Source organism: Lagenorhynchus albirostris, chromosome 14, assembly GCF_949774975.1.
Source record: "Lagenorhynchus albirostris chromosome 14, mLagAlb1.1, whole genome shotgun sequence".
Lineage (NCBI taxonomy): Eukaryota > Metazoa > Chordata > Mammalia > Artiodactyla > Delphinidae > Lagenorhynchus > Lagenorhynchus albirostris.
Window position 1 is genome coordinate 46,488,516 of NC_083108.1, and position 27,335 is coordinate 46,515,850.

Genomic DNA, 27,335 nt, shown 5'->3' on the forward strand with positions numbered 1-27,335 from the left:
CAAATACCCAAGCCTGGATAAGTATAATTTGTCTAGATATTGTTCTTTTGTTTTTTTTTTGTGGTACGCGAGCCTCTCACTGCTGTGGCCTCTCCCGTTGCGGAGCACAGGCTCCGGACGCGCAGGCTCAGCGGCCACGGCTCACGGGTCCAGCCGCTCCGCGGCATGTGGGATCTTCCCGGACCGGGGCACGAACCCGTGTCCCCTGCATCGGCAGGCGGACTCTCAACCACTGCGCCACCAGGGAAGCCCTAGATATTGTTCTTTTAAGTAAAATTGGTGTTCCATGAAAACAGTGCCTAAATCAGCAAGCAGCACAATCACAAAGTGTTTTCATTTTACTTTGATGTGCAGCAGATATGTTTATTATTTTCACATTTTGTCACACAGAATATTTAACCGACACGGAGAATTTAATAAATGAATAATTTTTACTGCTTCGTCAAGGACATTCTTAAGTGAAAATGACTTTTTCTTTCTTTAACTGCTAGTCTGGGGCAGTCAATAGTACGATGATTTACAGTAGAGTTTGATACCTTGATATATGCCAAGGCTCCATCAGTGACATCCACTTTTGCTTTTGCACCATGATGTTGTAAATATCAACATAGCCTAAAAGGCAAACATCATCTTAGTATTATTATGGAAATAGTTTTGACCTTTTAGATTCCCTAAAAGAATCTTGAGAAGCAGACTTTGTGACCATTACTCTTTTGTATGTTTTTGGATATGATTAATTTCTGAACTCATCTTTATTATTTCATTTTATTTTCCTTCAGTGTGTTTTGCTGTCCTTTTTCTGAGTTTTAAGATGAATGCCTTCTTCATCAGTTTTAATCCTTCCATACTAATACATGCATTTGAAGGGTGTAAATTTCTGTCTAATTAGTTCTGTTATGTAGTATATTCATATTTATTCAGTTCCAAATATTTTATAATTTCCATTGTTATTTCTTCTTTTTACATGGGTTGATAAATATATTAATTTGCAAACATAGGGATATTTTATTGTTTTCTTTTTCTTAATGATTTCTGACTTCATTGCATTGTGGGTAGGTAACACTTTGTATGATTTCAGTTCTTGGGAATTCTTTGAGATTTGTTTTACAATCCAGCATATGGTCAGTTTTTACAAATGTTCTATGTATTCTTTAGCCCCTGAGTGCAGAGTCCTGTATATGTTCACTAGTTCAGGTGTGTTAATCTTGTTTGAATCTTCTGCATAGCCTTACTGAATTTTTTTTAACTTCGTGATGTTTCATTTGTGTGTTTGTTCTATCAGTTACTGAGAGGTGTATGTTTAAAATGTCCAAGTATAGTTGTGGATTGACTGTTTTTCCTTGTAACTCTTTCGAGTTTATTACATTTTGAGGCACTGTAATGGATGCATGTATGTTTAGAAATGTTATAGCTTTCTGGTTCTTTGTAACATGTCATTATGAAGTATCCCTCCTTATCTCTAATTATGCTTTTGGTATTAATGTCTACTTTTTATTAATGTCTGGTTTTTGTGTAGCTGAGTCAGCTTTCTTTAGCATTTGCATGGTGTATCCACCTTTCCATTTCTTTGCGTTAGAGATATGTGTCTTATGAACAGCATGTTGTTTTTTAAAAATAAATCCAATCCAGCAATCTTTGTTATTTACTTGAAACATCAAATCCATTTACAGTGAACGTAATTGCTTATATATCTTAATTTAAACCTGCCATCATAGAATGCACTTTATTTTTGTCTCATCTGTTTATATTCCTTTTTTTCTGTTCTTTTTGTCTTGATAATTATTTAAAAAAATTTTTTTCCCCCACTAGTTTGGAAATTATATACTTACATACTTATTATTATTTTACAGGTTACTATATAGTTAACAATTCAAGGACCCTCAGATACTTTATTTCAATTCATTCCCTCAGTGACTTATCCATTGTGTTACACATTTTAAATCTGTGGATGTTTACTCACAAGTGATTTTTACTTTTTTTTAAAGTTAGTCTTCATTAGATGATTATCATTGTTACCATTTTTGATGTTTTTCATTCCTCCCTTCATTTACAACCTTTTCTCTCAGATCATTTCTTTTTTCCTCCCTAGAGAACATATTTCAGTATTTCCTTTTAGCATTGGTTTGGTGGTGATAGATACCTTCAGGTCTTTTTTTGTTTGTTTTTTTGGTGATCTAAAAATGCCTTTTCACTATCATTCTTAAAAGATGTTTTTGCCAGGGACAGGTTTTAGGTTGGCATGTGAGCACATTAAATTAATCATTCTGCTGTTTTCTGGCTTTTATCTATTGACAGTTAAATGTCAGTGTAAACGTTACTATTTTGAAGGCAGTTTGACTATTTTCTTTGACTGTGTTGAAGATTTTTTGCTTTGTCTAGAGTTTTTTGCAGTTTTACTATGATCTCTCTAGGTGTGCGTTTCTTTTTATTTATCCTGCTTGGTGTTTGTTGAGATTTCTGAAATCTGTGGATTGATATCAGTTTTGGAAAATTCTCAACTGGCTTTCTATATTGGCTAACGTGCCCACAGCAAATGTAGCCCCCAAGTTTGGGCCCATGTCTCTAGAATTTTTTTCTTCTGGATCTTGGCCTGTTCATTTCTAACTACTTTGTCTGCTCTTCCATATCTTTAAACATATTTTAAAAGTATTTTCTCTAGCTTTTTTTGTTGTCCGCAGTGGAGGGTTTGAATGACCTAATTTGCTGTTAACCTGTGATTCCTTAGTATTGGAATAGAATTCTGTTTTGCTATCCATAGAATATTAGTTATTTTTTTTTTTGAATAGTAGTTATTTTTAAGGCTTCTTAGATATGACTGTTTCACTGGAGAGAGAACAAACACTTGCAGAAGGACTACTAAGTATTGGGTCCTTTCAGTACTTTATTTCATCCTTAGAATTTTTTAAGATATTAGTCCCATTCTATGGTTGAGGAAACTGAGTCTCAGGGTGATTAATGCATCTAGGGACTTGTAGTTGCTAAGTGGTAGCATGGCATTTGAACCCAGGCCTTACTGAAAGCAGTTCATGCATTATGATACCAAGTCATGTTGCTATTAGGATGGAATAGAAATTAAAGTCTGACCCATTTGCTCTTAAGTTTGTGTAGCAGGGTAGGATGTGGCTAGATTTTTCAAGAGCTTGAATCTAAATTTTACAACCTGCAGTGTCTTGATTGTTCTACTGTGTTGTTATGGAAATGAATGCCTTGATCATTTTTGTTTCTTTCTTGTCTAGCATTATTCCTGTACTCAGGTGTTAAGTTTAAAAAACAAAGTTAAATGAATGAGTCTGCTTATAGTTTGGGGACTATACTATAGATTTAAGAGGCAGGTTAAGAATTTAGCTTATTAGTGGGAAACAGCCACATAGCACGGGGAGATCAGCTTGGTGCTTTGTGACCACCTAGAGGGGTGGGATAGGGAGGGTGGGAGGGAGAAGCAAGAGGGAGGGGATGTGGGGATATATGTATACTTGTAGCTGATTCACTTTGTTATACAGCAGAAACTAACACATCATTGTAAAGCAATTATACTCCAATAAAGATGTTAAAAAAAAAAGAATTTAGCTTATTATCACCATGGTGACCTATAACTCAGTGATTCTTTTTTTTTTTTTGCGGTACGTGGGCCTCTCATCACCGCGGCCCCTCCCGTTGTGGAGCGGACCAGGGCACGAACCCGTGTCCCCTGCATTGGCAGGCGGACTCTCAACCACTGCACCACCAGGGAAACCCTCTTTTTTTTTTTTTTTTTCTCCTGTTCTAGTACATCTGAAAGATGTGACACATTGTGAACATGGTCTCATCAAAACAGTAACGCATTGCACAGGGGTTCTCAAGTCAGGGCACTGAGTGTGAAGAGGGGACGTTCTCCTCCAGATAGTCTTAGAGTCTCGTGGGTGGTTGGGGAATGAGGGTAGTTTGCAGAGTGTTCTCAGGTGATTCTGTTAACCCTTCTGTATCCCTTCTACCCAACCAATTGAGAGTCTCTACGTGACTTATAGTACTGTGCAATTCTGGATATTGTCAGTTTGTCTTGATTTGAACTATTGTCTTCATAATATATGGAAATGTCTTAAAGTCTTAAACATTACAGTTTCTCAGATATGTCCCATATTCTCTCCAGCTTCTATGCAGAACACAAAAATGTTGGGTCATACCACACATCTTGAGATTTAGTTACTCATTTCTCTTGCCCTTCCTCAAGGAGGTGGTAATTATTGAGAAGCCAGTGTGGTAAAATTTAGCTCCCATAGATATTCATTAAGGTGCTGCAAAATCTCTAACTCAGAGTTTACTATTCCATTCTCATCTGTTGCTAAGTTATACATTGTTATTGAATTTTTTTCATTTGTTTTTTATAGAGTTTACATTTTTCCCTACAAATCAAATAGGACAGTAAAAATTATTATTTATATTCAGGGAAAGTATTATTTTACCGTCACCTGGTTAAGAACCATTACAAAGGAAAGACACACATTTCATTACAAACCTACCATTGTTTCAGATTCATTTAACACAGTTACTATTTTACATCATATTTTACTAAAGAATACAGTTATTGCCATTTGTGTATTTTGAAATAAAATTTTTCCTTCTTAATATTGGTCAAAGTTTTATTTAAAATGTGTAATCCCTGGTGGCGCAGTGGTTGGGAGTCCGCCTGCCAATGCAGCAGACACGGGTTCGTGCCCCGGTCCGGGAGGATCCCACATGCCATGGAGCGGCTGGGCCCATGAGCCATGGCCGCTGAGCCTGTATGTCCGGAGCCTGTGCTCCGCAACGGGAGAGGCCACAACAGTGAGAGGCCCGCGTACCGCAAAAATAAATAAATAAAATATGTGATCACATTTTCATTTTAAAAAATGGGTATTTTGAAGGTTAGGTTGCTTGGGAAGCTAAGTTAACAAAGGAAGAGGGGTTTTAGAAAGCCTAGAGATAAATAGATCCTCATAGTAGGGGTAACAACAGAGAGTTGGACCAATAATAAAAGCGGGGCTAAAGAGGGGGAAAATCAGCAAGAAGGAAAGCAGTTGGATTAGAAATGAAATAGGAAGAAAGCTGAATTTGAGAAAACTAGAATAGTAGAATACATACAACCAATCTGCCAAAAGGGATAAAATATACTACTTACTAACTGTAGTTTGAGAAATTTTGACCCTGAAAAAGGACTGTATGTTTTAGGGTGATTTTACTGAAGTTTTCCAGAACGGCATTTTTCACTTTATTTAACTGGTTAGTAATGTGCTCACGATTATACGTATGCTCAACTTTTACGTTTTTTAATGTCCTCCCCAAAGAGGAATTATATATTTATAGTAATATTTCATGTATCTGGAACAAGACCAGATCTAGCAAACCTCCTATTTGAAAGAAAGTCAAGAATTAGAAAACCAGGAATAAATGGAAAAAGACCTAAAAGGAGAAAAACAATTTATAAAGCCAGTGTACTAACACTTAGGTATTTTGCTTCTTAGTTTGGGCCCTGGGTATTCTTTTCTTATTTCAAAGGCATTGTAAGTTTGTAACAGAAACTATTCTTAGTCTTACACATATTTGAACAAGTTTGCTTTTTCAATTTTAAGCCCATAGCCAAAAAGCAGCAAATCACACATCAGAACTTGGAGAGTGTATTCCATAGGCAGGCATACTTAAAAGCAGTGTACCTGACAGCTGAGGTGGCATTGAAAGAGACCAGATATTTGTACAAAACAGACATAATTCAAAATTTACACTATTCTGACTCCATTTAGTAGAGGTATATAGGGTCCTATCTACCTTGGTAACTGTTGGAGACATCATTAGAATGTTGGTTTTCAGAGCTGGTATACTTTCTGAAACAACATAAACTATTGACATAATTATTTTCATTATATGAACTAGGAACAATTTTGCCAGTAGAAAATATGACTATATTATGTGTATGTAAGTCCTTCCTACAAATGTACTTTGAAGAAATTGCATTTCTAAGTTTTAGGCTAATATTAGTTATTGTTAGTTTATTTTTGTCATCTGCTAGTATTATGAAGTAGTAAGCACCATTGATTTAAGAAAGAATTATGAGAGAACAATTTAAATTTAAAAAAAGCTTTTATCCATTGATTTAATTTTTCTTTGGGAAAAACTTGGGGAGAAAATAGTCTTTTTATTGTGGTAGTTCATTTTGAAGGCATACAGTCTAGAAATATTTCTACAGAATTAAAAGTTTTAGAACTGGAAGGAGCTTGGATAATCACATAGTCTAGTGTTTCTTTACCTTGGCTGCACATTTTAAAAGCTTTTCAGGTGATTCTATTGTGTAACTAGGAATTGAGGATTTTATATTGCTACGCATTTTAAATGGAATATCCAGTGATGTTTGAGCATATGCAAAACTTTGGAAAAATATGATTCCTATTTCTGTAGTATCACCTTTATTTGATGTGTACCATGGCCATTTTTACAGTATGAGAAAGATAATACTTATTCTGTAATGCTGTTAAATGAAGGATTAATTCAGACAATTCATGGTGTCCAGTATATAGGAGGTAGTCAGTAAATATTGATGGTAATGAAGATGAAGGTAGTACGCAATTGGAATGTGTAAATGGAAAGAGAATTCAGATTAAGGAGAATTTGAAAGAAGATTAGCAGGTTTCAGTTACTGAATACATATGCAGGATAAGGAAGGAGTTTGGAGACTCGAGTGACATTAATGCCATTCCCTAAGATTGAGTATGTATGCATTTAATTTTCTTTTGTCAGTATGGAAGAAGGCAAAGCATATATTTGTAGAATCAAGTTTTTTTTTAACATCTTTATTGGAGTATAATTGCTTTACAATGGTGTGTTAGTTTCTGCTGTATAACAAAGTGAATCAGCTATATGTATACATATATCCTCATATCCCCTCGCTCTTGCGTCTCCCTCCCACCCTCCCTATCCCACCCCTCTAGGTGGACACAAAGCACAAAGTACATTTGAAAGTGCACGAAGCTGATCTCCCTGTGCTATGCAGCTGCTTCCCACAAGCTATCTATTTAACATTTGGTAGTGTATATATGTCCATGCCACTCTCTTACTTCGTCCCATCTTACCCTTCCCCCTCCCCGTGTCCTCAAGTCCAATCTCTACGTCTGTGTCTTTGTTCCTGTTCTGCCTGAATGTTCTTCAGAACCGTTTTTTGGGTAAGATTCCATATATATGTGTTAGCATACGGTATTTGTTTTTCTCTTTCTGACTTACTTGACTCTGTATGACAGTCTCTAAGTCCATCCACCTCACTACAAATAAACTCAATTTCATTTCTTTTTATGGTATGCATTTAATTTTAAAAGAAGGCTGAAAGTTGATTGGAATTACTTGTCTTGCTTTTCACTTAATTCATTATGAGCATTGTTTAAAGAAATCTCTAATTAGATACACTTGAATTTTAAAAGTATTAAAGATCATTTTTGTTTAATAGGTGTTCTGTCCAAAAAATAAAAGTCTTAACTATTAATGAAAATTGGTTAGAGGGAGTAGCCTTACATTTTATATATTTTTTATTTCCTAAATTTCAATTTTTGGTGATACCACACTTGATGTTTTGAGTTAGCATTGGGCACTTGATCAGCCTTTCCTTACATAAGTGTCAGTAAAAACGATAACATATTTGTCTTCAGGTTCAGTGACTGCTGGCAGAGCATCCATCTGTTAAGATATTTCACTGACTAAAATTTGATATTATAGGATTTACTGTTTACAGGTGTGATCCAAGTGAAGTGAAGGAACACGTGGGAACACGTGGTTAGAGTTGTGGAACATTTGAAAGATTAGCAGAGTTTATCTCATTTATAAATTTTAACTTAATTTTTAGCACAGGTAATACTTTGATGTGGTTAGAACATTAAAAACTACAAAAAGTCATACAGAAGCCTACTCCCACCTCTGTCTTATACCTGCTTTTTATGCAAATAAAAGCCAATGTAAATACATACTTTCCCCTTCTTTTCTAGGCAGGTAGAACCTTGATTGCCATACACACTGTTCTGTACCTTGTCTTTTTATTACAGTTTTTTTTAATGAAAGCGTTTAAGTTCTTATTTAGAATTATGGAAAGAACTTTTCTTCAATATTGTCATCATTTTCAGCATGTCTTAAGTGTTTGATGAACATGATCATATTTATTTGGTCAGTGTGATAATGTTGAAACTTGTATTCTTTAACTTCTATGATAGTTTTCTTTTTTACCTTTCTAGCTGCTCGGCTTCCTATGTTTTACCTGCCTATCAAATGTTGATGATCTGTACTTGAACAACTTTTTACTATACACACCCTTCCTGGGAGATTTCACCCACACTCCTGATTTTTTATATTCTTGACTTGATGTTCCCCTCCATATTCTTGGCTCCCAAATATGTATCTTCTTGCCCAAGTGTGCCCCATGAATCTAGCTTCCACTTGACATAACCAGTTTGGATATTTTACAGGCCTCTCCACACAATGTAGGCAAAAGTCATCCGTCTCAGTTCCCCCTCTGTTCCCTGCTGTTAAAGGAAAAAAAAGTGCACAGCCATTTTGCTGTTTCCTATCTCAAGTGAGTAGTGTGAACACTGAGTTCTTTTAGTCAGAAACATAGTGATCTTCTCAGACTACTCCCCTTTCTTTCACCAGCCACAGCTGTCTTCTTTCTCTTCTACCTAATAAAGTGCTGCAAAATAAAAGGTGTCTAATTAAGACATTTTGGTATTAAAAACAGAAGCAAGACTACAGGTGAAATGGTCTTTTGAAATGTGTATTTTATATGCCAAAAAGTTCTATAAATGATATTAAAGACAGCAGATAGTAATTCTATAGTACACTTATATGCTATTTTAGAATTATGTATATTTAAAGTACATTTGAAACATAGAAGTAATTAGTTCTGTTGAGGATTAGGGAAGGTTTCATAAAGGAGGTAACCCTGTATTTCATAGAGAATTGATTTATGGGGGCACATTTCTCTACATTAATGTATGATAGGGAGCATTTTGCCAACATTGTTGCCTATCTTGTCTTTTTAGAATCCTAGGAAAAATCATGTTAACTATTTGCTGGATAGCATATATAAAATTCAGAAGACTGTCTGAGTCCAAATATGTAAAGAAATTGGATATATCCTACTGCGAGAAATACAAATGTGTGTGTAATTTTCTTGCAGAACTATATTAGTGAATGAAGCTTATAAATGTACTAGAGAACCTAAAGGTTGTCCCTTTGTTATTAATTGAAAATAATGTATCTAGCTCACCTCTATAAAGAGCAGAATTTGTTTGCCATATAGCTAAGAAAGTAAAGAACCTGAATGTTGGAAATTAAGTAATTTATTCTTTTTTGCACAGAATAAGTACAGAAAAGTATTTGTACAGGGTTGTTTAAGCATTATTTTTATTGGCAAAATAATGAAACAATATAAGGAAAAACTGTCAGTAGTGAGGATGGGTTAAAAACTGTTATATCTTATTCAGTTGAGTTCTGTACTTTTGCATGAGATTGAATTATATGCTGATATAGAATAATACCTACAGTAGAATTAATAACAGGATAGTGTGACCCTACTTTTAAAAACTAAATATATGTTTATATATATGAATTTTGAAAAAGATTCTGGAGATGTGCATACCAAGCTTTTAGCAATGGTTCCCGTGTATATTGTTTCTATTTTTATAATGATTACACATTATTTTTGTAATTAAGCCAGACTGGTATAGATACAAAAACAATATTTAAAAAATCCAAGATCAAGCAAATATATATTTCTTCATTTTTTAAAAAAATGTATTTATTTATTTATTAGTTTTAGTTGTGCTGGGTCTTCATTGCTGCACACAGGCATTCTCTAGTTGTGGTGAGCAGGGGTTACTCTTTGTTGCGGTGTGCGGGTTTCTCATTGCAGTGGCTTCTCTTGTTGCGGAGCACGGGCTCTAGGTGCGCAGGCTTCAGTAGTTGTGGCTCGCGGGCTCTAGAACACAGGCTTAGTAGTTGTGGTGCATGGGCTTAGTTGCTCCGCAGCATGTGGGATCTTCCCGGTCTAGGGCTTGAACCCGTGTCCCCTGCATTGGCACTGCGCCACCAGGGAAGTCCCAAGCCAAATATATATTTCTTAATGGGTGGTATTATTACAACTTTAAGAAAGGCTTAGGGCTTCCCTGGTGGCGCAGTGGTTGAGAGTCCGCCTGCCGATGCAGGGGACACGGGTTCGTGCCCCGGTCCGGGAAGATCTCACATGCCGCGGAGCGACTAGGCCCGTGAGCCATGGCCGCTGAGCCTGCGCGTCCGGAGCCTGTGCTCCGCAATGGGAGAGGCCACAACAGTGAGAGGCCCGCGTACCGAAAAAAAAGAAAGGCTTAGAGTCCTATCTCCCAGTGTTTCCGGAGTAGATTAGTTTATTTTTTTCTTTTCTTTTGAAAGAATACTCTAGAGAAATCTTCTGGTCTGTGAAGAAAAAGACATTTACTTTTTGTTCTTTAGATTATATGGTTCTGGAGTGATTGTTTAGTGGTTAACATCATCAGGGTCTGGAAGACTTGGTTTTTCAGAGCTGAGACAAAGTGTAATGTTGGATTTGTTACGGTAAAAATGTTTGCTGTTTCATAAAGTTGAATTTAGTGGGGAACCTAGTACTAAAACTGGGGAGAGTATTTTTAGTAGGTCAGTCATTCTGGGGCCTAAGCCTTTAGGACAGTTGAAGAATCAAAATGCTGTGAAAATAACTGGGAGATATTGTTAGTTATGAAAGTTAAACTGATCGCATTTTACGATAGGACTGAATATTAGCTATCTTTTTTGGAACAAGGTGCCATATGACAATTTATGAGATTGTTAAATTGAAGAAATCAATTGGTGAGGTCAAAAGCCAGCATAAATTCAAGGCTACCCATGGTGGCATCCTGAAATTTCTTGTAGGCACGAATGAGGAATCGAGGAGACCTTCCTAAACTGTTTCAGATATGTGTAAAATTCATTTTGGGGAGACTGATTTTAGGACTAGGAAGTAAGGCAAATATGATACAGATGGGGCTTTTGGATCCAGTCTTGGTTGACTAATCAAGAGTCTTGTGTGTGTATAGGGATCATCTCTTTATCAACTTTTGGAAGTATTTTATCTGTGTATATGTATCTATATATGTAAAATATGTATAGCGTGTGTTGAATAATTTATTTTTAAATCTCCTATTTCTACATGTCACTTTAGTGCCTCCTTTGGGGAACTATTTTGATGACAGCTATACTAATGATAGTTATACAGATGAAGAATTGTTAAACTAAAATTTGTATTTTTCAGTTTTTTTGTATTCTAAAGAAATATTGAAGATAATTTTATAGTCAAAATTATTTTTAGTTTTATAGTAAATCATTTAAATTTGATGGTTTCTTCATTTATTTACTAAATATTAAGTGCCTACTGTGTGTCAGGCAATAGTTAGTTTTTGAAACATCAGTGAGCAAAACATTCCTGCTCTCTTGGGTTTTATATTCTAGCAAACGAGGCAAGCATAACAAATAATTAAATCACGTAGTCTGTTGGACAATGGAAAGAGCTAAGGAAAAGGAAAACAAATAGGAGAGGGAGAGGTGTATTGGAAATACTGGAGGCAGGGGATGGAATTTGTAATATGAAGTAGACTGGTCAGGGTATACCTCTTTGAGAAGGTGACATCTAAGCTAAGACTTGAGGAAGAATGTTTTAGGCAGAGGAAAGAAGCAGTGGAAAGCTCCTGAAGTGAAACTGTGCCTGGCTTGTTGAAGGAACAACATGAAGGCTGTTGTGGCTGGGACAGAATAAGGAGTTTATATGAACAGAACCTATTGTGTAGACCATTGTAAGGACTTTTTCACTCTGAAATCGGAAGCCCTTGGAGGATTTTGAGCCGAAGAGTGAATTGGTATATTTTAATAAGCTCATTCTGCTTACTGTGTGGAGAATTTACTATGGAGAAGTGTGGGTCGGAGCAGGAAATCCAGTAAGGAGGCCCTTGCAGTAATCAACATGAGAGAGGTGATGGTGGCTGGTAGCAGGGTGGTAGCAGAAGAGGTAGTGGTAGAAGTGGTCAAACTGTTGAGTATATGTTAAAGGTAGAGATCAAAGGATATGTTGAAAATTGTATGTAGGGGGCAGAGTGTAAGAAGAAAAGTGTCAAAGATGACCCCATGGTTTTCAGAGCAACTGGATGGATGAAATTGCCATCAGCTGATACTGTTGGGTAAAGGGATTTGAGGCTGAGGCAGAGATATCAGGGAGTCAGTGTTGTAGATTTTAAGTTGAGATGTCTGATAGACTTCCAGATGGAGATGAGGTAGAATAGGGAATTTTGACAATTAAAAAACATGAAAATTACCACAAAGATCTGGCCCCTGATTTAATTTTGAAATGCTATATTTTAAAATCATTTTTTCATTTAACAAATCTTTATTGAGTACTGTATTTTACACTAGATGATTGGGGGCTACAGTGATAGGCAAATATAATTATGGACTCAGTCCTAACAGAAGTTAACATACAGTGTGGTCGGCAGACATTTATTAAGTAATTACACAAACATTTTAAGTGCCAATTGTAAATGCTATGAAGGAAGGGCATCTAGGACTAAGGGAGCAGATAATGGGGGCTGATGATTCTGGTGGTCTTCCTTGAGGAAATGACATTTGAGGTATAATTTACAGAGAATAAAATTCATTCATTTAAATTGTATAGATGGATTAATTTTGACAAATCCATGTAACCACCACTACAATCAGGATATAGAACAATGCTGCCATTCCAGAAAAGTTTTCCGATGCCTGTTTTTTGCCCATTTTCCATTGGGTTTTCCTTTTTAAAATTTATTTGTAGGGGTTCTTTATTCTAGATACAAATCTTTTATTGGCTATATATATTGCAGATACCTTCTTCCAGTTCGAAAGTTGCTTTTTTATTCTCTTTATGATGTCTTTGGATGAACAGAGTTTCTAAGTTAAATGAAATCCAGTTTATCAATCTTTTTTATTTCTTTTCTGTATCTTGTTTAAGAAATATTTTCTTGTATCAGGGTCATGAAGATATGCCTATGCAGTCTTCTAAAAGTTTGTCTATCCATGATTCATTGCAAATTAAATTTGTTTATGATCTGAGCTAGGAGTCAGGGTTCATTTTTGTTCATATGATATTCAACTTATCCGGTACCATTTATTGGAAAGATCAGTTTTTACCCATTGAATATAAGTCGTTTCGTTGTAACATGACTGTATGTGTTACACTGTTCCTCAACTCTATTCTGTTGGTCTTTTTATTCTTTTGGTTTGTTTATCTGTCCTTGCACCAACAAATATCTTAATTATAGCAGAAGATAGTGTTGTTCTTTGAGTGTCCTGGCTATTTTGTCTTTTGTATTTCCATATAAATTTTACAGTCAGCTTGTTAATTTCTACAGAAAGCCTGTTGGGATTTTGATTGAGATTACATGGAATCTCTAAGTCAACATTGGAGAAACTGATATCTCCACAATATTTAGTCTTCCAGTCAATGAAGATGGCATATCCCTCTGTTTAGTAAACTCCTTAATTTCTCTCAACATTGTCTCAGTGTAGAAGTATTGCACATATCTTGCTAGATTTGTTCCTAGCTATTCAGTTTTTTTGGATGCTATTATACATGGTATCATCTTTTAAATTTTAATTTTCTAGTTTATTGGCAATATATAGAAATACAGTTGATTTTTATATATTGACCTTGTCTCTAGTTACCTTAGTGATTCTCATAGTTTGTTACAGATTTTCTTGGGGTTTTCTATGCATTCAATCATGTCATCTTTGAATAATAATTATGTCTTTTCCAATCTTTTATTCCTTCTTATTTTTTTCCTACTTTTTTTTTATACTACTGATTTGTTTATTGGTTTATTTATTTTGTTGAATAGTCTTGGTGTTAATGGATATTCTTGTCTTGTTCCTGAATTCTTGTTTTCTTTCCTGAAAGTCCAGTATTTCATCAGTAAGATGATATTGAGTATACATTTTTTTGTAAACTAGATTGTTAGATTAAGGATGCTCCTATTAATTTTTTAAAGTCTTTAGTGGTTGAATTTTATCACATAATTTTCCTTTATTGAGATGATTATATGAATTTTATTTTGGTAATTTGGTGAGTTACAATGATCAATTTCCAAAAGTTAAATCAGCCTGCACTCCTGGAATAAATTCCATTGGTTATATAATGTATTGTCTTTTTAATACAGTCTATATTTGATTTGCAAAATTTTGTTTAGGATTTTTGTGTCTGTTCATGAGAAATATTGGCCTGTAAATTTCTTTCTTGTAATATCATTTTGAGGTTTTGGTGTCAGAGTTTTGGTGACCTCATTAAGGATTGGGAATTGTTCTACATTTTTGTGTTCTCTGGAAGATTGTGTATGGTTCATTGAGTACTTGTCTATTTTATTTCCTTCATTATACCACTTTGGGTTTGACTGATGTCTTTTCCTAGCTACTGCACGTAGAAGCTTATATCATTAATTTTTCAACTTTTCTTAAAAATGAATTTTAAATATGCATTTTAAAGCTATAAATTTTCCTTTTAGCATAGCTGTAGCTGCGTCTCACAAATTTTGATGTTGCATTTTCATTACCATTCAGTTAAACGTATTTTCTAATTTCCATTGTTATTTCTTCATTAACTAACAGGTTATTGGTTTTCTGTTATTGATTTCTAGTTTAATTTCACTGTGCTCAAAACATACAGCATAAGATTTCAATCATTTGTTATTTGTTGACTTGCCCTGTGGCCCTGTATATGACCTAGTTTGGTCTATATTCCTTGAGTATTTGAGAAGAATGTGTATTATGCAATTGTTGCATATAGTAGTCTATGCATGTTAATTACATTGAGTTGTTAATAATGATGTCAAATCTTTCATATTCTCAGGGTTTTTTTTTCATTTGTTTGTTGTTTTTTTGGTCTCCTTGTTCTGTCAGTTACTAGAAGAAGTATATTAAAATCTCCAACCATTATTATGGATTATTCCGTTTTTCCTTTTACATTATAGATTTTGAAACTGCAATTATGAGATGTATGCAAATTTATGATTGTTACATTTCTGTTGAATTGATCCTTTTATTAAACTATCCCTTTAGTATTTCTAGTAGTATTCCTTTTTATTTTATTTATTTGTTTATTTGGTCACACTACATGGCTTGTGGGATCTTAGTTCCCTAACCAGGGACCAGGGATTGAACCCGTGCCCCCTGCAATGGAAGCACAGAGTCCTAACTCGACTGCCAGGGAATTCCCCCAGTAATACGTCCTGATTTAAGTCAACTATCTAATGTATGGTTACATCACCATACTTTTGATTAGAGTTTACATAATATTCTTTTTCTTTTTTTTTTTTTTGCAGTACGCGGGCCTCTCACTGCTGTGGCCTTTCCCGCTGCGGAGCACAGGCTCCGGACGCGCAGGCCCAGTGGCCATGGCTCACGGGCCCAGCCGCTCCGCGGCATGTGGGATCTTCCCAGACCGGGGCACGAACCTGCGTCCCCTGCATCGCCAGGCGGACTCCCAACCACTGTGCCACCAGGGAAGCCCCCATAGTATTCTTTTTCTTTTAACACATATGTGTCCTTAAGTTTAAAGTGGATCTCTTGTGAACAGAATATAGTTGAGCGTTTTTTTTTGTTTTTTTTTTTGCGTTATGCGGGCCTCTCACAGTTGTGGCCTCTCCCATTGCGGAGCACAGGCTCCAGACTTGCAGGCTCAGCGGCCCAGCTGCTCCACATGTGGGATCCTCCCGGACCGGGGCACGAACCCGCGTCCCCTGCATCGGCAGGCGGACTCTCAACCACTGCGCCACCAGGGAAGCCCCTAGTTGAGCGTTTTAAAAAATAATTTTGTTATTTATTGAAATGAGGGGTCTATATACATTTAATGTTGAACATGATATAGTAGGCTTTCCGTCTATCACCCTGATACTAGTTTCCTATTTGTCTCTTTCTGGTCCTTCTTTGAATTAGTCAAGCATTATTTGTTCCTCTCTTCTAGTTTTTTAGTTATACATTTTTTATATGTGCATATGCATTTTTAAGTAGTTGCCTAACAGATTACAATATGCATCCTTGGTTTATTAGATTCTGCTCAAATTTGTACTTTTAACAGTTGCTGAAAAATACAGGAAACTTGCAACAATATAACTTCCTGAATTCTGCTGTCCTTTATGTTAGTCTTGTCATATTTTATACTTCTACATATGTTTAAACTATACTATTCATTGTTACTGTTATTTAATTAAATTAATTAATTAATTAATTTTTGGCTGCGTTAGGTCTTTGTTGCTGCACGCGGGCTTTCTCTAGTTACGGCGAGCGGGGGCTACTCTTTGTTGCCGTGCGCATGCTTCTCTTGTTGCGGAGCACAGGCTCTTGGCGCACGGGCTTCAGTAGTTGTGGCACGTGGGCTCAGTAGTTGTGGCTCGCGGGCTATAGAGCGCAGGCTCAGTAGTTGTGGCGCACGGGCTCAGTTGCTCCGCGGCATGTGGGATCTTCCCGGATGAGGGATTGAACCCATGTCCCCTGCACTGGCAGGCAGATTCTTAACCACTGTGCCACCAGGAAAGTCCCACTATTATTTTAAATGTTAATATTTTTATTTATCTACATATTTACCTTTCCATTCCTATTAATCCCTCTAGTTCTGTGCCGTTTTCATTTAGCTGGATGAATTCTCTTCATTTGTTACAGGTTATCTTAGCTTTTGTTCATCTGAAACTATTATTGTTTCATTTTTTTCTTTTTTATTGTTTCATTTTTGTGTTTGGAGGTTATTTTCTCTTAGTATAGAATTCTAGGTTGGTTGTTGATTATTTTCTTTTTCTGTCTTAGCACTTTATAGATGTCATTTTTTAAATATTCTATTTCCATTATTTCTGATAAAAAATAGGTTTTTAGTCTAATTGCCATTCACCTGAAGGTAATGTGTTTTATTTTCCCTGGCCACTTTTAAGATTTTCACTTTGACTTTGGTTTTTAGGACTTTGAAGTATCTAGCCATGGTTTTCTTCACATCCTGCTGAGGTTTGTAGCGCTTCATACGTTTGCTAGAGACTCATGTCTTTTGTTAGCTTTGGAAAATTCTTGAGCAGTATTCTTATTGCTTATGTGTTATTTTCTCTTCTCTACATTTTTTCTCTTTTTTTGGCTGCACTGCATAGCTTGTGGGATTTTAGTTCCCCAACCAGGTATCAAGCCCATGTCCTTGGCAATGAGAGCACGGAGTCCTAACCTCTGGACCTCCAGGGAATTCTCTCTCTTCTACTTTTGTAACTCCAGTTAGATGTGTTTTACGCCTTTTCACCATGACGTACATGTCTTTCTTTACATTTTCTGCTCATATTTTCTCTCCTTTATATCTTTTTGATGTGTTGTATTTTCTATATGTTTGTTGCTCCCTTTGACTTAAGAATTCTAGGCTTTGCTGAAATTCTCCATTTGTCCTGTTTGTTTTTTGCCTTGAATATATCAATCAGTCATTTTTAAAGTCTCTCAGATAACTCTAAAATGTGAATGACCTATGTGTCTTCTCCTGTTTTCTATTATTTCTATTTGTTGTCCATCTACTCTTTTTTTTTTTAATGGAGGTGAAATTCGCATAACATGAGGTTCATCATTTTAACCTTTAAAAATACAGGCACCCCTCAGAGATATTGTGGATTCAGTTCCAGACCACCACAGTACAGTGAATATTGCAATAAAGCTAGTTACAGAAATTTTTCAGTTTCCCAGAGCATATAAAAGTTATGTTTAGACTGTACTGTAGTCTATGAAGTATGCAGTAGCACTGTGTCTAAAAATCAATGTACATACCTTAATTAAAAAATATTTTATTGCTAAAAAATGCTAACCATAATCTGAACCTTCAGTGAGTGATAATCTTTTTGCAATAGTAACATTAAAGGGCACTGCTCACAGACCACCATAACATATATAATAATCATGAAAAAGTTTGAAGTATTGTGAAAATTATCAAAATGTGACACAAAGACATGAAATGAGCAGATGCTGTTGGAAAAATGGTGCTGATCCAGTTGTTCCACACAGGGTTGCCACAGACCTCTGATTTGTAGAAAAACATGGTATCTGTGAAGCACAATAAAATGAGGAATCCCTGTATACAATTCAGTGGGTGTTAGTATATTCATAGTGCTGTGCAGCCATCACCATTATCTTATTCTAGGACACCATCACCCCAAAGAAGAAAACTCATGACCAGTGACAGTCAACCTCAATTCTCCCCTCTGCCTGTCCCCTGGCAAAGACTGATCAGTCTACTTTCTGTCTCTCCAGCTTTGTCTATTCTGGACAGTTGATAGAAATGGAATCATACAATGTATGGCCTTTTGAGTCTGACTTCTTCACTTAGCGTAGTGTTTTCAAGACTTATCCATGTTGTAGCGTGTATCACTACTTCATTCCATTTTGTGGCTGAATAATATTCCATTGTGTGGATATTTACCACATTTTGTTTATCAATTCATCAGCTGAAGGACATTTAGGTTTTTTTCTACTGTCTGGCTATTATGAATAGTGCTGCTGTGAACATTCACGTATAAGTTTTGTGTGAATGTACGTCTTCAGTTCTCTTGGGTCTATACCAGGAGTGGAATTGCTAGGTCATATGGTAACTCTGTTTAACTCTTTGAGAAACTGCTAAAGTGTTCTCCACAATAGTTGCACCCTCTTACAATCCCATCAGCATGTACAAGAGATTTTCTCTGCATTCTTGCCAACACATGTTACTTTCTGTAGTTTTTTTTAAATTATTATAGCCATCCTAATGGGTGTTGGCCATTTATTCTTATTTTTTTTAGAATGCCTTGTAACTTTTAATTGAGGGCTTATTGACTTGTTAGGGCTGATCTGTTTCAATTTTTACCTTAGTCCAAGGAGAGGCTTTTTTGAAGTCTCAACAGAGAGACTGAATTGGTTTTGAAGGCCCTTCTGATTTGGTGGGGCCTACACTCCAATCTTTGTCTCCCTCGAACTGGGCAGAAGCTGAAATCTCTTTTTAGCTCTTTTACTTCCGAACTGCTGTTTTCTGCTAGTTTTCTTGAATTTACCCCTCTTTGTGTTTCTTCCTCTCTGGAACTTGGTTCTTTAATTTCCGGCTCTCTGTTAGCCAAAAATTCTGTCTTCTCTCAGTCTAGTAGGACTGCCACTTTGTACTTGGACTCTATTTTCCTGTTATACAGCAAAGTAAAGGAAAAGCCAAGTTGATTATGGGGCTGATTTTCTATTTTTCCCTTCTTTAAAGAGTTGTAGCCCCTCTTGTTCCTCTCTGTGTACATTACTCTTCAGTGCCTTCAAATGGTTTCTACATTTGTCTAGATTTTATAACTTTTATTATTAGCAAGAGGGTTGGTTTGGTACAAGCTAGTCTGTTATGATGGGAACCACGCATATTGATGTTTCATGAATTGAATCACAAGAAAATGAAAAACTGATACCTATTGAGAGTGAGAGCATGAATTTTCAAGAGAAAATCTGGACAAGGATATAGGAGAAAGGAATTTTATTTTCAAGCAAGAGGGCCAAGTCAGCCATATTGAAGGATGGTAAAGGATGATTTAAAGTGAGATATGTGACACTAAGTTGATATTTAGTAAGTTTTTTGAAAATGGAAGAAAGTGTTTAAAGAATACAAATTGGATGAAGAATTTAAGATAAGAATTGAAGAGAAAATATTTAATGAGCAATTATTGGATTGGATTTAGTAGTGAAGAAATTAAGATTATGAATTTGGAACGAGTGCTATTAGAGTAGTACTTGGTTAATTTTGTAAATGTTAGTAGTTATTAGGTGGTTGGAGATTTGAGTGTTTACTGTGATGTCTAAAGAACAATGTATATCTGGTAAGTATGCCAGGGAGGATTGTGTTCGCAAAATCTGGGTGGTACAGACACAGTAAACATACGGGAGGAAGAGAATGACTGAAGTTCTAGGACTGGACATTATGTTTAAAACATAGACAAGTAGAGAAAGAAGGCAGAAATAGATTTGTAAAGAACAATACTTCCCTATCCTCTTGTAGGATTAAAAAACAGGTTTGGAAAGAAGCTATGTGCTTTCTCTACCCAAATATTCCCAAGAAGGGAGCCAGGTGTTATAGAGCACCTTGTATCTGTGTTTTTCCTTTTGCCCTTTTGTGAACTCTCAAGGTTAGTCAGTGATTTTTTTCACACTTTCATTAGGAAATTTGCCAAAGGCATCCTTTTGAGGCAGCTGTCTCTGTACCCTTGGAGGCCATCAGTAATGTTTCCAATCCATAGGAGTAGTCGGCACAAAAATGTTGGGCTGAGCTGAGTCTTTGTGGTTTAAAACATTTCCCCTCCAAAACCACTCCCCCTCCTCAAACAGTATAAAATATATCACATTTTGAAGCTTCTGGTCCTTAGTCTTTTGTTGCTATATCTTTTCAGGTAAAATTCATCATTAATAGTAAATATATCCAAATATATTAATAATGAAAGGAGACTTAATTTTTAAAACATAATTTAAATAACAACAATAGTGGGCACATTAGAAATCCTTATACATAAATAAATAAGAATTCTTTTTGTATAGAATGTTATAATTTTTAACTTTCACTGTAAAGTAGAATATACTTGAATCATGGTGTTCTTTTGGTCTAAGGTGGTTGGATGATATATTCATGCTAACAATCTTGTGAAGTCTTTTGAATCTTGTGAAGCATATTAAATATGATGTTGTTAAGTCCATGATTAAAATGCATTAGAATAAGTTGAAATGCATTTGTGTTTTTGTCCCTATTCAACTGAATAGTATAGGCAACTGTTATACCATATGCATCTTTAGTATATTAGTCTGACTGTTTTTCTTATTTTACTAAACTGTCTTCTTTCAGCCACCCACACAGAATATGCCTATGGGTCCTGGAGGGATGAATCAGAGCGGCCCTCCCCCACCTCCACGCTCACACAACATGCCTTCAGATGGAATGGTAGCTGGGGGTCCTCCTGCACCACACATGCAGAACCAGATGAACGGCCAGATGCCTGGTAAGTTTTTCTCCTCTAAGACATTAACACCGGAGTTGCTTAGCAACTGAAACGACGTGGGGGCTCAAGGGATACTAGATTGTTGATGACAAAACTGCTTTGAATGCCCCCGAGTCCAAGCTCTCTTAGAGTTTGTTAGCTACAGAGCTACGTGACCTGTATTCAGTGTTTATCAGGCCGCCCTTGGGCTTTGATGTAGCTGACACACAGCATTCCTCTGATGAACAGAACTGGCTAAATTTAGTCTGTCTGAAACTATGCAATACAGCTGGCTTTAGAAGCTTTTGGGGGAAAAAAGGCATTGTGCCATGGCTTAAGAATTAAGATCTGTTTATAAAAATGTGTAACATTTCTCTGAGTTTTGTATTTACTTAAAAATTTATTGGTCTCAGAAACAGTATTGCTGGAAAAGACACATGGGGAGAAAAAACAAAACAGGCTCTAAAGTGCTCATGTATTTAGTATTTCCTCATTGGTCTTTTGAAACTGAGTATGCATTTTTATGAATACATATGTTTATAGTATAGTAGAAATATGGAAATTGATATTGAAGCAAAATTAAAAGCTGAAAAGTGTCAGGTTTCTTATATAATGAACCATTTACTATTTATCCATTTTAAGTTTAGAGCCGCTTAAAATACCCTTGAGACCATTGGATGCTTATTTAGTTACCTTTTGCTGGTTTGAATTTTTAATCTGAAAAGTATCAGTATCTTTAAACTATTTTGTTTTTGTAACATCAGTCACACCCATACCTATAATTCATATTTTTACTTTCTAAAGACAAAGGTGGTTTTCATTAACAAAAAGAAAGTATTAAACAAATAGCAATAAAGAGAGTAAATTAAAATAACAGAGCAATTTATTTTTTAAATTAGTAATATTAGCATCCTTAGGATAGTGTTGTCTTAACTGATTATGTTGGTTGGTAGCATTGGTGTCCAGGGACTATGGGTGTAAAAAATGAAGCAAAAGAGAGCACAGAGCAAAAGAGGCCAGATAGCCTGGCTTATAGGAGATTGATGTGTGATGGGTCATGTAGGAGGGCTGTGGTGTCTTGGTGGCAACCTTCTCTTTCCTGCCAAGGCTTCCACGGTCATGGCCCAGTGGCCCTCTACCATGTGGAGGTAGGAATAAAGAGGTAACTACTTGTCTGGTTGTGGTCAGAAGCAAGCTTCTTGCTTAATCCACATCTAGCTCATTAGGACACATTGCTTTTAAAACTGGTGGGGTAGTGCTAATGCAGGTTAGCATGTTAGAGGAGTTTTGTGACTTTTTATGGTGGTACCTTTTTTTTTTCGGTACACGGGCCTCTCACTGTTGTGGCCTCTCCCGTTGCGGAGCACAGGCTCTGGACGCGCAAGCTCAGTGGCCATGGCTCACGGGCCCAGCCGCTCCGCGGCATGTGGGATCTTCCCAGACCAGGGCACGAACCCATGTCCCCTGCATTGGCAGGCAGACTGCCAACCACTGCATCACCAGGGAAGCCCGGTGGTATCTTTAATTAGGATTTTGACTCAAGTTCTCCAGATAACATTCAAGCCTAAGGCTGAGGAAGCAAGCAGCAGCAATATAATTATTGTTAACATGACATTTTCGTTTTTGTGTAAGGCTGTCTCGAGTAAGATATACTCTTTATGAGCCAGAGATTTTCAACCACTTATGACCTAGATTGTCCAGAATACCATAGAGCTTCTAAAACAATTTATAGTTAGAGAGTTTACAGTTAGGTGTAGGAGAAATTGGAAGTCCAGTTACTTATATTGTCTTTATTTAATAAGTTTTGTATAGTATTTAGCCAACCTTTTTATGCACACAAATTTGTAGCTAGGCTTTTAATTTCCGATTTTAGTTTTGTTTTTAATATTTTATTTTATAATGTAAGTTGTAGTGCTTCTTATATGCTGTTTGATTTGTTCGTATATCCTCTTAGTCTTAGGTTCCTTTTAAAAAAAAATAATTGATTAAAAAAAATAGATAATACGTATCTATGGCACCAAAATAAAAAAGGTACAAAAAGGCGCATACAGCCCCTACCTACCTACCCAGACTCTTTGTTCCAGACAGGCATTGGGTACCCAGTTATCCTTGAAAAACATATGCATATGCATGTGTACATTCTATTTTCTTTCTTCTTATTCTTTTTTTAAAAACACAAATGGTAGCATATAGTAGATATTACTAGATATCATTTTTTTACCTCTTAAAGGTTTCTCTTGGAGACCATGAGTATATAAACATATATTTTGGAAACCACTCGGTATATAAAGAGCTGCCTCATTCCTTTTGATGACTGCATTACATTCTTTTTGATGGATGCCTCTAATTTACTTGGACAGTTCCCTTCTGATAGAAATATAGGTTATTTCTAGTCTTTTGGTGTTAAAAATTATGCTCTTGTGACTATGCCTGTAAAATATAAATAAATAAGTAAACAGATAAACTTAAAATTTTGCATCCATATACGTACACACACAAAAACTTGTATATTTATAGGATAAGTTCCTAGAACTGAAATTGCTAGGTTAAAGGTATATGCATTTTATTTTTATTCATTCATTCATTCATTCATTCATTTATGGCTGCGCTGGGTCCTTGTTGCTGCATGCAGGCTTTCTTTAGTTTCAGGGGGCTACTCTTCGTTTCGGTGTGTGGGCTTCTCATTGCGGTGGCTTCTCTTGTTGCAGAGCACAAGAGAAGGGCTTTAGGCGCGCGGGCTTCAGTAGTTGTGACACGCGGGCTCAGTAGTTGTGGCATGCAGGCTCAGTAGTTATGGTGCATGGGCTTAGTTGCTCCGAGTCATGTGGGATCTTCCTGGACCAGGGCTCAAACCCGTGTCCCCTGCATTAGCACCACTTCCCCTGCACTGCGCCACCAGGGAAGCCCTAAAGGTATATGTATTTTAAAATATGGTAGTTATTACCATATTGGTCTACATAAAAATAGTAGACCAATTTATAGTAGACTTATTTATACATTTATATTCTCTCAACAAAGTATGAAAGTGCTTCTTCATAATATAATTGGAACAAAACTTTTGATCTTTGTAAATCTAATAGGTGAAAAATGGATCTCATAGTTTTAATTTGCCTTTTTATTATATTAAATAAAGCAAGCAATTTTCTCATGTTTTATGACCCCTTTTGTAGTTTTCTTGTGAAGTGATCATTCATATACTTGGCCCTTTTACTGCTGGTGGTCTTTTACTTGCTTTATATGTTAAGTAAGTAGTTTGGTCTGTGATATTTCTTGTAAATAATTTTTTCCCAGTTTATCTTTTTATTACTTAATTTTGTTTTGTTGGGCATGTGCAAATGTTTTATTTTTATGTACTCTACTTTATAAATCTTTTATGGTTCTGGGTTTTTTGGCATACTTAAAAAGGCCCTTACAGTCCAAGATTATTTTTAAAATTCTCCGTTTTGCAATACTCTGTTATGATTTCTTTGCTTTTTCTTCTTTTTAATGTTTAATTTTTTTATTCATCTGGACTTAGTTTTGGTAGAAGGAATGTGGTAGGGACCCAACCTGTATTTTTCCAGATATCTACTCAGTTGTTAAACATCATTTATTGAATTATCTTTTCTTTTGCTCATTGATACTTAACGTCAGCGCCATTGTTATTTACCAAATTATGCATTTCGGTCACTTTCAGACTGTGCTCTAGGTTTATTGATCTGCATTTATGTGTTAATACTACATAGTTTTAATTCAGCTTTATATGTTTTGGTCTCTTACAAAGCAAGTCCTCCTTCATTACTCTTTTTTTTTTTTTCCAGGATGTTCCTGGCTTTTCAAAAGCAACAGTTTCTTAATCTGTAAAATGATAATAATGTCTACCTCACAGTATTTGCTATTATTCATGTAAAGCATTTACTTTGTTTGCTATTGATTAAATACTCAAGTTATTGTTTGTGCTCTTGTTACATTAATGCAAAAAAAATAAATAAGCTTTTTAAGGTACTTTTGTATAGGTCATCTGCTTAACTTTCATATTTTTGTTCTGATCACTTTTCTTCAAAGGGCCTAACCATATGCCTATGCAGGGACCTGGACCCAATCAACTCAATATGACAAACAGTTCCATGAATATGCCTTCAAGTAGCCACGGGTCCATGGGAGGTTACAGCCATTCCGTGCCATCGTCCCAGAGCATGCCGGTACAGAACCAGATGACCATGAGTCAAGGGCAGCCAATGGGAAACTATGGCCCCAGACCAAATATGAATATTCAACCAAACCAAGGTAAGTAAGCTTTATAAAATTCTTGACTAGGATGCTCCATTAGCCTTCAAAAATCGAACAGTTTTTTCAAAATGTTAGCTGATTTGCAAAATTACAAGTTTGAAGTGAGGAACAATAATACCCATAGAAAAGGAACATCAAGTTCGAAACCAACTTAAAATAATTTTTTCCTTTTACATTTAGAAATTAAAATGCTCAATTTAGCTTTTTAAGCTTATTTATTTTTATGTCTTTGGACAGTTTGAGATTTTATATTTTTGGATTTTTAAGCTAATCAATGAATAACCAAACATTTGGTTAGAGCTAGAAAACTGAGAAAATACAATTTTATCTTTGTAAGTACACTCCTTAAAAAACATCTGTTCTGTGGTTCATTTTACTTGTGAAGAATATATTAATTTCTATGAATTTCCCTTGATTTAATGTTTTCTGATGCTGTGTTTCAGCATTAAAGGTAATTTTAACATAGTTTGTTATTAGAATGTTCAGTGGAGGTGCTGCTGTATTCTTATATTCTTAGAGTGGTGTGAAGTCTATTAAAGTTTATTACCAGCCTCAGAGAATGAAATTGTTATCATGTTTCTCTTTTAAGTATTCTTGTGAATAATAACTAAAAACCAGTAAGTGGCGCTCTGTTCTGCTAATTGCCTGGGAAAACATTTGGCCTGTTGCCAGCCTAAAGCTATTTCAGTTACTAAATGCGGTGAGGTTAAGAGTCTAGGATAGAATTAAATGTATTTGCAATAAAATTTTCTAGATTTTGCTTATGAAAAACACATCACCAGAGTACACCCAGAAAAAGGAAGTTAATCTGTTGATCATGATTTTTGATGAAATAATATATTGTAATTTTAAAATATTAATAAAGATATTTTCTGTAATTTAGATAAAATACACCGGAAACAAAGGGAGATAATAGAACAAATTGTCAATGGATGCAGCTTCACAAAACTGGCACTTGCTCCATTTTTCCCCGCAAAAGTTGTTCAGTGCCCATGGTGGAGTATTTTTTTTTTTTTATTCTATCAATTAAAGGTTCAAAACAACAGCAAGATCCAGTCAGTGCTAGATCAGAAGGGGGTTCAGATGTTTCTCTGTACAGTTTGGTTACCAGGAAAAAGCAGAAAAATTGATAGTGATTCTTTACAGCAACCACCGTAGTTATGGTACACTTCTTAGAAACTATAGTTAAGGAAAGGTAGGATGTGCGCAAAAATGGATGTTGCTGCAGCATGATTTGATATGACATTATAAGATCTGAAGAAGAAAAGATAATGCATGCAGCAGTGTGTATGTAGAAAATAGTTAACTGTTTTTGGAGAAAGGACTTGAAGTGTTTATAGGAATTTTTTGTTCAAAACATAGGGACCAACTAGTCTTTCTATTTTTTTTAACTAAAATTATTTTTCTTTTATTGAGTTATAATTAACATACAATATTAGTTTCAGGTGTACAACATCATGATTCGATATTTTCACACATTATGAAATGATCACCACGATAAGTCTAGTTACCAACTGTCATTGAACAAAATTGTTAAATATTATTGACTGTATTCCCTATGTGAAAAATTAAAAAAAAACATATTAATGCAAAGGCTAATATAATAAAAACATGTAGACCTACCACACAAAACATGTCATTTCAAAAAGCTGCTCAAAAAGTTGGCCCTATTAAATTTACTGATTATATATTACTATGTTCATGGTCATTATACAAATTTCAACAGTTACTATTTTTTTAGCTTTAAAAGAAAAATGAGTTTAGATGACAGTGGCATTGTAATTGGTGCCTACTTTTATTGTAGTTTTATGTATTTTTTTTACTTGTGGTTTTATACATATCTGTGAATTGAGAAAACTGAAATATTTTTTAATTCAGCATTTAGGTTTATTTTTTTTACTAAGTCTTAGTGCATGTGAAGGTACATATGTTTATACAGATCCATTCACTGACAGTATTACTTTTTAAAAATTTTATTTATTTATTTTATTTTTGGCTGTGTTGGGTCTTCGTTGTGGTGCATAGACTTCTCATTGTGGTGGCTTA

The 27,335-nt window shown here is 35.5% G+C and overlaps 1 protein-coding gene across 9 annotated transcripts in view; it reads left to right on the forward strand.

Annotated features, from left to right (window-relative positions):
* SS18 (SS18 subunit of BAF chromatin remodeling complex) overlaps positions 1 to 27,335 on the forward strand; it is a 76,991-nt gene that overhangs the window by 16,962 nt on the left and 32,694 nt on the right. For 8 of the 9 annotated variants that reach the window (XM_060120746.1, XM_060120752.1, XM_060120753.1 and 5 more), the window contains exons 4-5: positions 20,888 to 21,041; positions 25,065 to 25,286. In XM_060120746.1, coding sequence (XP_059976729.1) covers positions 20,888 to 21,041; positions 25,065 to 25,286 — 376 coding nt within the window. Of the gene's footprint in view, positions 1 to 16,996; positions 17,041 to 20,887; positions 21,042 to 25,064; positions 25,287 to 27,335 lie in introns of all 9 variants that reach the window. The other variant, XM_060120751.1, reaches the window with a different exon arrangement.